Here is a 17,540-nt window from a genome sequence, read left to right on the forward strand (position 1 = left end):
CAGCTGTATAAAGCAGGAATAGTCAGGAAATTCAGAAATCGCGGGTATGGAGGGCTGGCAATAATTCTTCAACACCGGGAAATCCGTGGAATTCAAAAAAACGCTCCACCTCAAATTTCTCTAAAACCAACTCCTCGAGAAGGGGAGTCCTAGAAGGGCCGCTCCCGGAACTGGTGTGGCGAGCCTGGCGTTGCGAGACGGAGAGTGTTTGCGTGACACCCCCTCCGCCTCCCGCCTCTCCGCCCCCCGCGTGGGTGCCATGGCAACGGAGAGAGCCGGGACCTGGCTTCCGGAAGCTGGGAAGCTGGAGCTTGGAAGCTGCTGCGGTCCAAGGATGCTGAGTCCGGAGCGCCTAGCCCTAACGGACTACGAGTATCTGGGTAGGAGCTTCCTTCAGCTTCGGGGAAGAAAAGCAGTGCAGACGAATGAGGCCAGGGTCTGGGAAGGAGGCGGGGCCGGGATCTGAGTGGGAATCGGGAGGGGTGGGGTCGGGAGGGGCGGGGAGGGAGGGGGCGTTCCGGGGCCTGGACGTGTTAGGCCGGCGAGCAGGAAAACAGCGTCTGGGGAGGAAGGAAGGTCTGAAGGGGATGGGCTGGATGGAGCTCAGGCAATGCGTGTGCGTTCCAAGTGGGATAGGTTGGAGATGAGAATTTGGGTCCTTTGGGGGTGTTCTGGATATGCTGGGAGAGGAGTCACCTTGGCACCTGAAGTACCCAATCAGCCCTTCCGTGAATAATCATTTTACCGTTGTAGCGGCAACTAACATTTTTGAGCGTTTCTTTTTTACCTTAGGCGCTGTACTAAGCATTTGACATGCATTGTTTATTGCATCTTCACGACAGCCCCGGGAGGAAATAGTGTGTTTTTCTTGCATTTTGCAGACAGAGAAACTGAGGCTGGAGAGGTAACTTGCATAAATAAGGCCACACAGCTAGAAGACGGTAGAGCTCTTAGAACCTAATTTGCCCACCCCAAAGCTTGAGCTCTTGACCACTTTATTTAGCACCTTCAATGTGTAAGGCATTTACTGGATGAAAAAAGGATGTGTGTGTGTATATAGACACGTATACATATACATATATACACACGCATATATGCACACACATTTTGAAAAATTAATAGACTTCATTTTTTAGAGCAGTTTTAAGGTTACAGAAAGTTGAGCAGATACAGAGCATACCCATATACTCCCTCTCTCCTCCAGTAGTTTCCCCTCTTACTAACATCTGGCGTTAGTGTGGTACCTTTGTTGCAATTGATGAACCAGTATTGATAGATTATTATTAACGAAAGTCCATAGCTTACGTTCAGGTTTGCGCTTTGTGTTGGGTAGTTCTATAGGTTTTGACAAATGCATAATGTCATGTATCTGTCGTTATAGTGTCATGCAGAATAGTTTCACTGCCCTAAAAATCCTCTGTGTTCTACCTCCTCATCCTTCCCCCTGCCCCCAGCCCTTGGCAACCACTCATCTTTTTGCTATCTTTCAAGTTTTACTTTTCTAGAATGTCATATGGCTTCTTTCACTAAGCAATATGCATTTAAGGTCCTTCCGTGTCTTTTCCTCACTTGATAGTTTGTTTCTTTTTATTGCTGAGTAATATTCAATTGTATGGATGTACTATACACATTTTTTTTTTTGAGGAAGATTAGCCCTGAGCTAACATCCTCTGCCAGTCCTCTTTTTACTGAGGAAGGTTGGCCCTGAGCTAACATCCCTGCCCGTCTTCCTCTATTTATATGTGGGACGCCTGCCACAGCATGGCTTGATAAACAGTGTATAGGTTTGCGCCTGGGATCTGCACCAGCAAACCCCGGGCCGCGGAAGTGGAGCATGTGAACGTAGCCGCTGTGCCACTGGGCCGGCCCCACTATGCACATTTTTTTAATGAAAAACAATGCTAGTTTAAATTTTTGAAATGATAATATGGAAACAATTGAAAATATAACGAAGTTTATAGTGAAAAGTCTCCTTCCACTCCTTTCCCCCATCTGCCCAGTTCCCATCCATCCTCAGCCCCCTACCAGTAACCGCTGTTACTGGTTTCCTGTGTATCCTTCCAGAATGTGTTTTATTATGGACAGAAGGGAAAATACACTGCACGCTTTTTTCATTTAATATATCTTGGAGTAATTTCTGTATCAATGAGACCTTCCTCATTCTTTTTAAAATTTTTTTGGCTACATAGTATTTAAATAATTTATTCAACCAATTCTCTATTGGTAGACAATAAGTTGTTTTTAGCCTTTTCCTATTACTAAAAATACTGCACTGAATAACTCGCATTTTTGTTCCTTTACTAGTATATCTGCAAGGATAAGTTCCACAAAGTGGAATTGGTGGGTCAGGGCTGTGTGCATTTAAAATATATATTTAAATTATATATAGAGAGAGGGAGAGAGGGAGAGAGAGATATTAAATAACCACATCCTTTAATCAGCCAAGAGTGGTTAGTTATATCACAGATAATTTTGTATCTGATTAATAGCAATATCAGTGCATAGACTTTTGCTAAGGATTTTACATGTTTTATCTTATTTACCCAGTACTCAATGAATCTATGAAATATTTGAAAAGCCTAGTCTATTGTTCAGTTCCTTGAGTGTTTGCTGTTTGAATTTTATGTCTCAAAGCCTTGGCATATTGAATATACTGGTGCTGGGGCCAACCCGGTGGCGCAGAGGTTAAGTTCACACGTTCCACTTCGTTGGCCCGGGGTTCACCGGTTTGGATCCCAGGTTCGGACATGGCACTGCTTGGCAAAGCCGTGCTGTCGTAGGCATCCCACATATAAAGTAGAGGAAGATGGGCACGGATGTTATCTCAGGGCCAGTCTTCCTCAGCAAAAAGAGGAAGATTGGCAGCAGATGTTAGCTTAAGGCTAATCTTCATTCATAAGTAAATAAATAAACTAAATAACTAACTGATGCTTTGGTGAGTAAAGTTGGTGGTATCTCCCTAAGAGGATTTTTCAGGAAGACTGATTCAGTGGCAATGTTGATAATGAATCAAGAAACAGAATCGAAGTCTCAGGTTGGTTGAAAAAGCTTCAGTGTTCAACCACCCACCTAATGCGTGAACCCTGGGCAAGTGCTCCTTCAGGCTCTGTCGCATATTTAAGTGTCTTAACTGTCTATCATAATCACCATCTGTACATTCATACTGCCCTAAGCAGGGTCATACTACTCACTGGCTTCCTCGTGGTTCTTGTTTTTAGTTAAGAACAACCCCTGCCCAATACAATTTGGTCATGCTGTTTCAGAGCGTTCAGTGTCAATTTAATTACCATTTAAAACCACTCCCTATATATATATATTTTTTTTTTTGGTGACGAAGATTGGCCCTGAGCTTACATCTGTTGCCAATCTTCCTTTTCTTGCTTGAGGAAGATTGTCACTGAGCTAACGTCTGTGCCAGTCTTCCTCTACTTTGTATGTGGGATGCTGCCACAGCATGGCTTGATGAGTGGTGTGTAGGTCTGTGCCCAGGATCTGAACCCATGAACCCCAGGCTGCCGAAGTGGAGGTGTGAACTTAACCACCACGCCAATGGACCCGCCCCCCATAGAATAATTAAATGAAGTAGTTCTTCTCTCTCTCTTTTTTTTTTTTTTTGAGCAAGATTAGCCCTGAGCTAACTGCTGCCAATCCTCCTCTTTTTGCTGAGGAAGACTGGCCCTGAACTAACATCTGTACCCATCGTCCTCTACTTTATACGTGGGACGCCTACCACAGCATGGTGTGCCAAGTGGTGCCATGTACGAACCCAGGATCCGAATCGGTGAACCCCGGGCCACCGAGAAGCGGAACGTGCGCACTTAACTGCTGCGCCACTGGGCCGGCGCTGGTTTTTTTTTTTTTTTTTTAAAGATTTTATTTTTTCCTTTTTCTCCCCAAAGCCCCCCGGTACATAGTTGTATATTCTTCGTTGTGGGTCCTTCTAGTTGTGGCATGTGGGACGCTGCCTCAGCGTGGTCTGATGAGCAGTGCCATGTCCGCGCCCAGGATTCGAACCAAGGAAACACTGGGCCGCCTGCAGCGGAGCGCGCGAACTTAACCACTCGGCCACGGGGCCGGCCCCTGGTTTTTTTTTTTTACAAATTGTTAAGTCACTTGCATGTGTAGACCTAGAGAAGAAATACGTACAGAGAAAGGAAAGTTGCAGAGACAGGAAAGCTTCAGCCATTCAGTGAAACCGAAAAACCAAAGCTGTCCAGCCCTGGGGAGGTGCATCTGGAGACCTCTTTTGAGTATTGTGGTATGAATTACAGAGCTACCTATTCAATGAGTATCTGTAGATTTCCCTCTCTGCCTGGTAGCCAGGGCTCATATTTGCCTTTTTGACTATTAGTGAAGGAAACAGTCTTTCATCATATTGGGTAAACTGATCTTTTCCCCGCTGATTTTGTGGATTAGCAACCTGTAATCATGGCCTGGAATGGCTTAGGATCTTAAGATCATCATTACAGAGTCAGCTCAATGATGTTTCTACCTGCAGTCATCAGAATGTAGTGACAGACATTAGAGAGAGGAGAGTCTGCTAAGGAGATGAAGTATAGAACCCTTTGTGTATGACCCATGAAAGATTTTCTGCCTTATGAAAGCTACTTGTTGGAAGCTTCTGCCAGAGGCTGAGGTGTGTCTGTGTATACCTGGTTGGGTGTGGAGAACTCTCTGGAACCGAAGGGCAGCCTGTTCTGGTCCCAGGTTTGCAAAACACAGCACCTACGTGCTGACCTGAGCATAAGCATGAGGGCGTGAGGTTTATTTTTTACCCCACCTAATTTGGTGAGGTGTATGCTTTCGTTCAGGCTCCGAGTTGCCTCTTCTGTTTCCATGGAACCTGCTTATTCTCACTAAGGCTGGCAGTGGGTTGGCGTAATAGCTAACTCTGGGAAATCAGAGATGGTCTTTAGAACAATCACGATAAATTGGATAGTTTTTTTTTTGAGGAAGATTAGCCATGAGCTAACATCTGCTGCTAATCCTCCTCTTTTTGCTGAGGAAGACTGGCCCTGAGCTAACGTCTGTGCCCATCTTCCTCTACTTTATATGTGGGACACCTACCACAGCGTGGCGTGCCAAGCGGTGCCATGTCCACATCTGGGATCCAAACCGGCGAACCCTGGGCCGCCGAAGTGGATCGTGCGAGCTTAACCGCTGTGCCACCAGGCTGGCCCCGGATAGTTTTTTTTAAACTGTAGTTTTTGAACACTTCATATATGCTTAGCACTGTGCCTTATCTCATTTAATCTTCACAACCACCATACAAAGTAGGTATTATTCTTAGTCCCATTTAGTAGTTATTCATATCATGTCCTCATTTTGCAGATAAGGAAACTGAGGTTTAGAAAGGCTAGTTGATTTGTACAAAGTCACATAAGTGATGATACATAGCAAAGGGGACATTCAAACCCAGATTTGTCAGATTCCATAGCCTGGTTTTTTCTCTCCACCAAAAAGATAAAAACAGAGCAAAACCGTTGCCTGCAGAAGGCAGTGATCGCTGCGTCCCAGTTAAGGACGGAGTTCATTAGGTGCAGGTAAGTTTCCTGAGAGCAGGAGGTGTATCTTACTCATCACCACACACCTGCCTTTCACAGTATAGACACTTAGTGATATATATATGTTAAACTGAATAATTTGACTTTAGGCTACCCCAAATGTGAGCAGCTAACAGGAACAACTAAGATTTATTCAGCACTTACTATGTACTAGGTAACATTTGAAGTGCTTTCCGTATGCTGATGCATATGAAGATAGTTTCCGTTTTTATCTGTTTCACAGATGAGGAAACTGCAGCACAAAGATTTTGAATTGCTGCTTAGTGAGTCATGGAGCCAGAATCCTAATCCAGCAGTCTGACTCAAGCGTCCACGCTAGTAAACCCACGCTGTGACTATGTTGAGCAACTCCAAAAATGAGGCTCCAACTATTGCTAGACCTGTGCATGGATCCTGGAGTAAGTTCAGGTGACTCCAAAGGCTTAATTCAACATTTTTACCAGGAGGGGGCATCCTAGGAATCAGGATGGAGCAGGGAATAGTAAAATTCCAGTTCCCTCTTGCCACTGGACTCATCTCTCAGAGGCAGGCAATGAGGGAGATAACTTCTAAAAATAAACCATTTGGGAGAGTTATTGACGATAATCTTTGTATTCTGAGTAGCTGTGTGACCTTGAAGAAGTTACTTAACCTCTCTGTGCCTTAGTTTCCTTTTCTGCAAAATGTGGTGATAATAGTACTTAGATCATACATGTAAACTTTTAGAGCCATACCTGGCTGCTGCATTGTGTCTACCTTGTGAAAAGAGGATATACGAAGATGAGTAAGATACCTTTCCTTTTAGAGCACCTGGGTAGGTGCTTAATATTAACTGCTATTATTATTACTATACTTTTATAAAAATATGTAATACATCCATAGCAGCCATGAAAATGTGCCTCTCAGGTCTCCTAATGTGGAGAGGGGAGGGTAATTGATTCCCAGCCCCCGCTCTGAATCCAACAGTGAGGTCACATTTCCCACAGGCTGTTCCCAGCCAGCGACTGGCTGGCGCAGACCCCCTTCTATGAGATGTGTGACTCCTCTGATGGTGACTGTGGCCTGAGGACTCCCGCTGCACAGCAGTCTAACGCTTTCGCTCTGTCTTTCCTTTACAAGGGTCAGCCCTGCATTGTGGACTGTCAGCTCTCCCAGGCTCCTCCGGCGCCCTCCCTTTTCTCCCATGGGCCTTTCCCCAAGTCTATTTCCTGCATGTCTAATCCTGTTTTGGTGTCTGTTTTGGAGTACCTGGGCGCAGACAACATCCCCCAGTCACTGATAGGGTCCCTTCCAGCCATGAGGTTAATATAGTCTCTTCAAGCCTTGGCAAAGGTCTGACATAGGACTCTAAGTGGAAGATTCTTAAGTGTTACTAATCTTGTTTTTTGCATTTGCTGATATCATAGCACATGATATTTACTTGTCTTACTGCCAGATTTTTTTTCTTTTTTTTGCTTTTGGATGAATCCTGTTAAGCAAACTTATTTTCGTTTGAATATAATTAGTGAAACTTCCAAGCCCAATCCTACGCTAGGAAACAGTGCTATTTACAATTAAGTTAGCAGAAATTCTCTTAGGACTTCAAAGTGCTTGGGTTGTTGCAGAAAGGAAATGAAATAAGATATTATAGATGTTACACTGACTTCCTAAACCTTTGGAAACTAGGTTTGTAATATACAAAACTGGTCACTTTAAAATACTTCTGAACATGTTCACAACATCATCTCTTTCCTTTCTTCTCTCCTTCTCCTTCCTTTCCTTTCTTCCTAATTGTTCCTTTCCTCGTTCCTTTCTGAATACCCTCTCTATATGAAACAAGGCGTGAATATAAAGTGTCCCCCCCACAGGAAACTTACGCCATGGGTGGGAGATGGGACATGCTTATAAATGACCATAACACAAGGTGACGGTGTGATAGGTGCCCTTATAGAGCAGGCAAACTGTGTGCATTTCGACTGTCTTGGGGCTTTGCCACTTTGATCGACAGCTTCTCAATCGTGGCAGGGGCAGCAGTTCCCTTGGTGCCCCAGTTCTGGGATGTGCCTTTGGGAGTTGTTCTTGGAAGTTCAGCCTAGACTCTGTTTGTTCCGCCTTTCCAAGGATTCTGTAAACTTTTTAATAAATGTAATAAATATTGTTTTGGGGGAGGAAAAGAGCAATTGAGTTCTAAGGCATGTTGTTCCCAACTCTCACCCACCTCCATTTCTCCAACGTAACTAAATTGCAAGTGATTTCAGAGTTATTCTAGGGTTTTCAAATAGTTCTGTAGGGGCTGGCCCTGTGGCCTAGTGGTTAAGTTCACACCTCCACTTTGTTGGCCCAGGGTTTTGCTGGTTCGGATCCTGGGTGCGGACATGGCACCACTCATCAGGCCATGCTGAGCTGGCATCTCACATAGCACAACTGGAAGGACCCACAACTAGAATATACAACTATGTATGGGGCTTTGGGGAGAAAGAAAACGAAGATTGGCAACAAATGTTAGTTCAGGTGCCAATCTTTAAAAAAAAAGTTCTGTGAATTTTCGACCTTGCTTATTTACATATTGAAGTAATCTTAAAATCTTCCTCCAAATGCTGTCCAAAAGTTGGGGCTCACTTATATTTGCACAAGTACCATGTTTGCTAAATGAGGAATTTTAGGAGGCCGACTAGGTAGTTGGAGTTTTAAGAAGTAATAATAATAGATCACAGGAGACTAGTGATCCGTTAGCCTCTCTCTGCTCCATCATCCTGTTTGTATCCTTCGTAGCACTTATCACAGCTATCTTGTTTATCTCTTGGGTGCTCCGTTATTGTCTGTTTCTTACTAGGATGTGAGCCATCAGGGCAGGTTTATCTTCAGTATCTCCAAATTCTAGCACAGTGCCTGGCCCAAGCTAAGTGCCCAATTGCTAAATGAATGGTCTGCTTTAAGTGGCGAAATTTAAAAAAACAAACAAACCAGGAGAAAGGAATCCAGTTCAACAAATAGTTGTTGAATTCCTACCATGTGAGAGACGCTAGGCTTTTTCCCCCCTCCTTGCATGGGTGAAAGCAAGGATGACCGGTTAAAGTCTGCCTTGGATCCTTCTGGTTTTAAACTCTGATTATACCTAAGCTTTGTTTCTTGGTTGCTAAGTTTTGGTTACACAACAGTAAGATTCAATCTATTTTTTTAATGATATTTTAGGAAGGAAGGATGTTTTGTACAGTTATGGAGCATCTCCGTGAGATCCCGTCCTATAGCTGCGCAGAGTCATATGCCCTCACTAAGACTGGAATTACCCTCCTAAATTAATCCGGGGTCCTCTGTGTTGGGATTGCCCTTGCACAACTTCCCCAGGGGCCTGAGGAAATAGCTCATTCTATGATTGGAATTTCAAGTCAAAACACATTTATCTGAGCAGAATTTTAATGATTTATCAAAGAGAGGAGGGATTTTCCCAAACACATCTGAACTTACCAAATTACTGATCCCATTCGCTGTGTTTTCTCTTAAGCACCTTTCTTTAAACAAAGCAATTACTGCTGAAATCGTCAAATGTATTTTTCATAAAAGCCTTTGACTACGTTTTGTTTGATTAGCAGGAACCCAGTAAAAGTAAATATTGTTTGAGAAGGCACTTTCTGAGCCCTTTCTTTTTCTTCATTGAATTAGCTTTTTAAAAGCACTATTCTTTAGAGAGAGTTCCAGCCTTTTTCCAGCTGTCCTATTGTGTAGCTCAAGGTCTTGTTAATACTATTATCTGGCCCTAAGATTACAGGTAATTGTGAAAACACCAGCTTCAATTTCTGTAATCTCACACAGACATCTGCTTGTGCCCCACGCCTTCGCCTTCGTGTCAGTTGTTTGTTAAATTCAGACTTCTCTCACCTGGGATAGCCCCACCGCCTCCCGGTAAACACAGTCTCTGCCCGGAACAGGGCTGCATGAGGGCCCATTGCCTTTTTTTTCTTTTAAATCATGTGGCAGGACTCCTCCTGTGGCCAACTTACATGCAACATGCGCTAAACGGGAAAATTATATATTTTAAAATAGGCATGTTTGAAACAATAACACTTTTGAATGTGAAATGTACCAAAGGCCACATGTCTTTGGCTTTGCTTGTCAAATGGAGAGGCTGCCAGAACCACTCGGCTCCATGGTTCTCATGCCCCAAAGTCCTGCAAATTGACACGTAAGTAGGCAACACACAAAGAAGCTGAGCCCATGAGAAAGTGAGTTGGAGCGCTTGGGCTGGCCTCCTTTCTCTCTGTGTGAAGTTCTTTCCAGCTTCGCTCATTCTGTCCCATCTTAGTTTTTCAGAAAGGAGAGATTAAATGTGTCTGGTATTTCAGCATGTTAACGGCACAGGCAACATGAGGCTAGTACTCAGGCCACTGTTCAGCCTGTCATATGGAAGGAATTGCCTTTCAGGGGAGATTATAATTGTGTATGTGGCCACACAAATGCACATTCTGCCTGGAGGAGAATGCACAGAAGAGGAGGCCTTAGGCTGCCACTCAGGTCTCTTTGTGGAAGGCTGCATAAGAGGCCCTTACATGGCGTTGTCAACTCTTTTGGGCTTAATGAGTCATCTTTTTGTGTGATGCCTACTTCAAAAAAAAAAGGAAGAAGAAGAAACACACTCTTCCCCAAGTGAGTTGCTTTCATTGGCCCTTCAGCTTTGTCTAAGAGTTTTGTACATTCCTGATGACATCATTTACCATGCTAGTGCACAGACAGTAAACAAAAAATAATTTAGCTTTCGGGCATCTAGACAAAACTTAATAGTCCAATTTAGAGAAATGATAATAGGCTTTATAGGCAGTAAGCGCGTGAGCTTAAACAACAAGCACGACCTGAATCCTTTTTAGAATGTGATGCGTTGAAAGATGGCTGTAGAGAAAACTAGAAGCTTGACACTCTTGAATTATGTGCAGTTCAGACTTGACTCCATGGTCTAGCGTTAATCCCAAGCAGTATGTTCTAGTTGGTGGATGAGATACAGGCTACCATGTGAGCAAGTCATTAAGCAACTTGAGCCATAGCATTTCACCTATAAGAAAGGCAAAGGTAACAGTGCCACCTACCTCACAGGAATGTTAGCAGATTGGAAGATAAACACGTGGAGCTCTTTATAAGAAAGGTGTTTTGTAAATAGAAAATATTATTATTATTCCCCTTGATCAAATTTCCCCAACAAATGGAGTTGATAAAAGCTACCTCACAGGGGGTTGACAGGATGAATTAATTAATATATGTCAAGTATCTTAAAGTAAACTATTTAAAGAGACCTTAAATTGATTGTCTTTCTTGTTAGACTATAAACCACCAAACCTGATGTTTAGATACATGGTTAACTTATAAAGTCTTACATGTATAGTCAATCTTTTGTTTTGCCTTCAAGGGTTGGCATGGTAGAGACTGGTAAATATATAGGGAAAAGAAAATTGCTTAGTTCTTCAGGGAGAGGGGCCCTGCCGTTTTTCTCTTCAAGGTTATGCCTACGCGTAGCTTTTGGAGTCGTGCTAATCTTTGTTGACATGTCTGAACATAAGGACTGTTTTGACCTTTGCTCTTCCAGTAAATATTTGTTTTTGATTTCATATTTCTAAAGGAGAAACAAGCTTATAAAGAAAAGAAGTGCTTGATTTGTCTCACATTGTGAACTTTTTCTTATCGTATTTCCTAGTAGTTAAGAGAAAATAACTATTGTTAAAGGACCTGACATTGGGCTCCCTCACTGGAAAGTTCTTAAGCTCAGACAAGTAATAAAAACAGCTTTGGTTATCTTTAGAGGAGAAGGGGCGCCAGAAAATAATTTATATTTTTAAATGACAGATTTATCACTGACATCTCTTCTCCCATTTTTCTTGGTATTTTTCGTAAAAATTTAGGCAACAATATCTAAGAAAAGATCCCTTAGGTATTTTTACAAGTTCAGAATTTCATGTTTTGTTTCCAAGTGTTGTAGCATTTGGATTTCATTTTCTGTTAGATAACACAGAATGGGAACCACTGTTTCATTTAAATTCTAAACCATTAGGCAGAGATTAGTTTTCTTACTTTTTTTTTAAAGAGAGATAATATTCCACCTTCTAAGTAGTACAGCCCCCCACGTACTGTCTTAAGTGGAAAATGTATTCGAATAGATGTTGTTGGTATGCCCGCTAGAGTCGTTCTTGTATCCAGGAGGACTGGAGATGAACCGCCGTCTCATTCAGTCCTCGCAAGAGCTTTGTGAGGTGAGCACCAGGCTGATGCCCACTTTTCCATGAGGAAACTGAGATTTGGGTCCTGTAACTTGCCCAAGGTCACTGAGCTAGTAAAGGTGGTGGTGAAACTTAAATAAGGTTTATCTGACTCTAAAACCTGTATTGTTAGCTACTTTGCTTTCTTTTAGGTCCTGTTATCTCTAAAGACCTTCCTTCCTATTCAATTTGGTAAGCATTTAAGTGTCAGAACTTAATATTTTAACAGAAATTTCTTCAGAATATATGACATATCCCCTAGATTCTTTGGTATGATGTATAGAACATAATTTAACATTTTCTGGATATAGTATCATTATTTTAGACATTTATTATATTGTGCTGTAGATATTTAATGACATTTACTCATGAGGCTGGATGTTAGGAAACGGGCTCAGAGAACTGAAGTAAGTTTTCCAGTGTTTGTGTAGATAGCAGTTGGTGGAGCTAAGATTTGACTCTGGTTATTCTGATTCCAAATTTAGTGGTTTAGGTGCCACTCAATCCAATGTTAGTTAAATTTGATGTTATAGCTATTGATCACTGGTAAGAAATTCCCCCTATACTTACAGTTCCCCTCTCTCCAGACTGATATTTCCTCCTGGGTCAGGAAGCTGTTGAGGTATACTGAGGTTTTGTTCTTTAGCTGATTTTGTGCCCCTGATCTCTCAGGGTATTAATTAGGGTGATGTCTGAGCTACTGTTATAAAAAGATCCCCCCACCAATGCAATGGCTTATCCAAGGGAGAACTTTATTTCTCTCTAACTTAACCTAAGTCCAGGAGGTGGAAGGCAGGATCTGCTCTAGGAAGCCAGCACAGGATTTCAGGCTAGCAGGGCAGCCATGCTGTTTGAAACACATAGTTTCCAAGGATGCCTCAGTTGGAGCCATTTCCAGCCAGTAGAAAGGAAAGGGAGGAGGAGTAAGTCCAGGGTAAACACCTTTTAAGCAAGTAAGGCAGAGGTTGCAAACATCACTTGTGCTCACGTTCCATAGGTGAGAATTTAATATAAGGCCCCTGCTAATTGCAGAGGAGCCTGGGAATTGAAGTCCAGCCCAACAATCGTGTGTGCAAGAAGAATGGGAGCACAGGTTTTGGGGGAGCAGAAAATAATCTGCCATACCTGGTATGTACAGTGGAGCTGTCTCTCCCGCTCACGGTGTGGTGTATTGCTCACAGCTTGCCCGTGTTCATAGGCGGAGCACCAATGCAGGATGGGTGTTTGTTCCTCTCCTGCTTCTGCTCTCACAGTACAGGGGTGCTTCATCCCTTGTCCCTGTTCTCCACTCTTCTCCCTCTTGCTACCAGGGAGCTCAGTTGCTCCCTTTTTATTATTTTTTTTTTTCTTAACTCTATGTCTCCTGTCATTTCTCTTGTCTCACTTCTCTGTCCTTTGTAAACATTTCCAACTGCTCAGAGTGGTCCCTTTCTACACCTTAGCGAGCACATGTCATGTTAGGGCTTTAGTTCTTTATAATTGTGTTGGTTGCTGGGTGTTGGGATTTACTTGGCTGCCAAATAAGTTTCTTTTGATTGGGAGTTAGAGATCCATTGTAGGAACCTAAATCTTGTCTCTAGAGAGATAGTTTTACAATAAATAAAGACATTTGTCTTCCTAGGGAGTGATTGGTAAGAGATTTAGGAGAACAAGGAAAATGTGGGCCGCAGAATTGGGGGGAGGAGTGAGTTTCAAGTTGGAGGGAGTGCTCAGTGATACCAGTCGCCTCAGAGAGGTCAGTAGATAAGTGCTGCAAAGGAGGTTGTTGGTGGCATCAGGTGAGCAGTTTCAAGTCGAGCAGTGTGGCAGCATGCCGGATTTTCCTGGATTGAAGAGTAAATGGGATGGGTGGAGGACTTGAGACAATAGCTCGGCTAGATTTGTTTCTAGAAGTTTGGGGAAGTTGGGGCAGGAGAAGGAGGGGGGTAATAGCAAGAGTAGGGAGAGTCTGTGCTTGTTTTTAATTTTTTAGATGAGAGAGACTCGAATATGTTTCCACACTGAAGGAACGGGAGCCGTTGTAGAGGGAGAGAGGGAAGATCCAGAGAAAGGAGAGAATGGTTAACTGATGGAATACGTTTTCAGAAGATGTGAGAGGGAATTCTGGGATCTGGGGCAGAGGTGCGAGGTTGTTTGGAGGTGGAAATTAGGGCCGTATTTATCCGTTAGGCACTATTGGCATTGTGCCTAATCTTTAAACTGTTTTGGGATCTTTGGAAATATTTGAGACCTAAAAAAAAAACCTTATTGACCCTAAAATATGGATAAGTGTTTAATTATATATTTATAAGATATAATATGATGTCACTTTCATTGTTACATTTAGCGTGGACATACATTTTATTATATTTGAAAGGAATTTATGGGGAAGATTTTTCTCCGTTAACAGGAATTCCCAAGCGAGAAATCAGATGCTAAGATGGTCTTAAAACAACTCCCAAGGATATTATTCAGCAATAAAAAAAAAATAGAAGGAAGTGCTGCCATTTTCAACAACATGGATGGATCTAGAGGGCGTTATGCTAAGTGAAATAAGACAGAGAAAGACAAATACCATATGATCTCAATAATATGTGGAATCTAAAAAAGAAGTCAGACTCATAGATACAGAGAACAGATTGGTGGTTGCCAGAGCGGGAGGCGGGGGTCACAATGGGTGAAGGTGGGAAAAAGGTACAAACTTCCAGTTATACAATAAATAAGTCCTTGGAATGTAATTTATGGCATGGTGACTATAGTTAATAATGCTGTATTGGATATTTGAAAGTTGCTAAGAGGTAAATCTTAAAAGTTCTTATCACAAGAAAAAATTTTTTTAACTATGTGTGATGATAGATGTTAACTAGCCTTATTGTGATGATCATTTTGAAATATAGTCATGCACTGCATAATGACATTTTGGTCAACGATGATATACGATGGTGGTCCCTAAGATTAGTACCATATAGCCTAGATGTGTAATAGGTTATACCATGTAGGCTTGTGTGAGTACACTCTGATGTTCGAACAGCGAAGTCGCCTAACGACGCGTTTCTCAGAACATATCCTCATTGTAAAGCAATGCGTGACTGTATATACCATCATTATGTTGTACACCTGAAACTAATATAATGTTATGTGTCAATTATATCTCAATAAAAAAAGAAAAAACCCTAACTCTGCAAGGAATAATTGTGTTTGAGCAACAGAGACACAAAGTAAGCATGGTGAAGGATAGAGTTAAGCTTAGAAATGGAGCTGAAAGTTGATATTCTTTACCTGGATACCTCTTCTTTGTCTTTGAAGTAAGAATCGAGGTTATCTCCTTAGAATTAGGGAAACAGAAGGAAAAGACTTAGGAGAGCAAAGAAAGTTTATATTAGTTGCTGTGGGAAAGAAGAAAGCTTGACTGGGGATACAAAATTTGTATCCAAGTACAAAAATTTGGAGCAGCATTAAGACATTTGAAGTAAGGATACGTAAATACATCCACTGTGAAAAGAGGCAGCAAAGAACATTAACAGGAGCAATGTTGATTATGTAAATTGGTAAAAGAAAAAACCACAAATGTATTACAAAGTAATAATTAGGTGAAACAGTTGAAAAACTGTTTTAGGAAAGCACAGTGTCACAAATAGTGGGTAAAGAGAGGGAAGATCCAAATAGCAGAAACTTTTTTTAAACTTACTGTTTATTTTTATTTGCTACAGAATTTTATTGGTCAAATAGATCTATAAGAGTTTTAACAAAGCCCAGCAGTACCATACCCCACAAACTTCTCACCTCTAAGTCCCACCCATCAGAGGAGACCATTTTCAATTTTTTTCACCATTTCTTTGATGTATTGCTGCATATTTTTAAATAGTGTACTTAAACTGCTCTTCTTCGTTTTTCAGGTTTAGATGTTATCTAATGACTTCTTCTGATGTATTTATCCCATTTATAACCCCTAACATTCGTTCCTCCTAGCCTCCCAATAAAATTGTGATTTTTGGTTAAGTCAATATTCAGTGTTTATTATTACTATGGAAATGGTATGTATATATTAGTTATGTAGTGTACTATGATTACATTTCCCCTTGTCATTTTATCGTTGAATTGTAACAGCTCTTTACATATTCTGGATACTAGACTCTTATCAGATATATGATTTGCAAATATTTTTACATAGTAAAAATTTGCCTCATTTTTTATGGCTGAATAACATTCCATTATCTATATACACCACAACTTCCTTATCCACTCATCCATTGATGGGCACTTAGGTTGTTTCCATGTTATGACTGTTGTAAATAATGCTCCTTCAAACAGAGGGGTGCAGATATCTTTTCAAGTTTAATGTTTTCATTTCTTTTGAATCTATTCCAAGAAGTGGAATTGCTGGATCATATGCTGGTTCTATTTTTAATTTTTTTTAAATAAAGATTGGCACCTGAGCCAACATCAGTTGCCAATCTTCTTTTTTTTCTTCTTCTTCTTCTCCCCAAAGACCCATCAGTACATAGTTGTATATTCTAGTTGTAGCTCCTTCTGGGTCTGCTATGTGGGCCGCCACCTCAGCATGCCTTGATGAGCGGTGCTAGGTCCGCGCCCAGAATCTGAACTGGCCAAATCCTGAACCACCGAAGCAGAGTGAGCAAGCTTAACTACTTGGCCACGGGCCAGCCCCTGTTTTTAATTTTTTGAGCACCCTCCACACTGTTTTCCATAGTTGCTGTACCAATTTGTAGTCCTACCAACAGTGCGTGAAGGTTTCCTTTTCTCCATATCCACATCAGTGTTTGCTCTCTCTTGTCTTTTTGATAATGGCTATTCTAACAGGTGTGGGGTGATATCTCATTGTGGTTTTAATTTGCATTTCCCTGATGATTAGTGATGTTGAAGATCTTTTCATGTACCTGTTGGCCTTTTGTATATCTTCTTTGGAAAAATGTTTAGATCCTTTACCCATTTTTTAATTGGGTTATTTCTTTTTTGCTATTGAGTTGAATGAGTTCTTCATATATTTTGGATATTAACTCCTTATCAGATATATGGTTTGCTAATATTTTTTCCCATTCCCTGGATTGTCTTTTCACTTTGTTGATGGTTTCTTTTGCTGTGCAGAAGCTTTTTAGTTTGATGTAGTCCCACTTATTTATTTTTGATTTTGTCCTTGTTCTTTAGGTGTCATATCCAAAATATCATTACCAAGGCCCTTGTCAAAGAGCTTTATTTGTATGTTTTCTTCTAGGAGTTTCATGGTCTTACATTAAGTCTTTAATCCATTTTGAGTTAATTTTTGTTTATTTGTCTTCACTAACCTGTGAAGAAGAAAGTGTGATTAGTATTCCCCCCCTTTTTTTTTGGTGAGGAAGATATGCCCTAAGCTAACACTCATTGACAATCTTCCTGTTTTTTTTTTTTGCTTGAGGAAGATTAGCCCTGAGCTAACATCTGTGCCAGTCTTCCCCTATTTTGTATGTGGGATCCCTCCACAGCGTGGCTGATAAGTGGAGTAGGTCTGCGCCCAGGATCTGAACTCGTGAACCTGGGCCACCTAAGCAGAGCGTGTGGAACTCTAACCACTCAGCCATGGGGCCAGCCTCCATTAGTATCCCTTTTGATAAATCTGAGCATTACAAACAATAAGATAAAAATCAAAACATTTAGGAAAAGGATTAAATGGGAAAATTTGGGAGTTAAAAAAATATGGATCTTATTCACAATCGCAACAAAAAGAATAAAATACCTTGGGGTAAATTTAACTAAGGAAGTGAAGGACCTATATAATGAAAATTACAAGGCGTTTCTGAGAGAATTG

The 17,540-nt window shown here is 41.5% G+C and overlaps 1 protein-coding gene across 5 annotated transcripts in view; it reads left to right on the forward strand.

The window, feature by feature from the left end:
• The first annotated feature begins 220 nt into the window (after window positions 1–220).
• The window catches only part of CSTPP1 (centriolar satellite-associated tubulin polyglutamylase complex regulator 1), a 182,422-nt gene continuing 165,102 nt past the window's right edge, over window positions 221–17,540 (forward strand). For 3 of the 5 annotated variants that reach the window (XM_044750326.2, XM_014861320.3, XM_014861319.3), the window contains exon 1: window positions 221–380. In XM_044750326.2, coding sequence (XP_044606261.2) covers window positions 260–380 — 121 coding nt within the window. In that variant the 5' untranslated portion in view covers window positions 221–259. The remainder of the gene's footprint in view (window positions 381–17,540) is intronic. The other 2 variants (XM_070487648.1, XM_070487647.1) reach the window with 1 other exon arrangement.

The sequence above is a fragment of the Equus asinus genome, chromosome 17 (genome assembly GCF_041296235.1).
Source record: "Equus asinus isolate D_3611 breed Donkey chromosome 17, EquAss-T2T_v2, whole genome shotgun sequence".
Classification (NCBI taxonomy): Eukaryota; Metazoa; Chordata; class Mammalia; order Perissodactyla; family Equidae; genus Equus; species Equus asinus.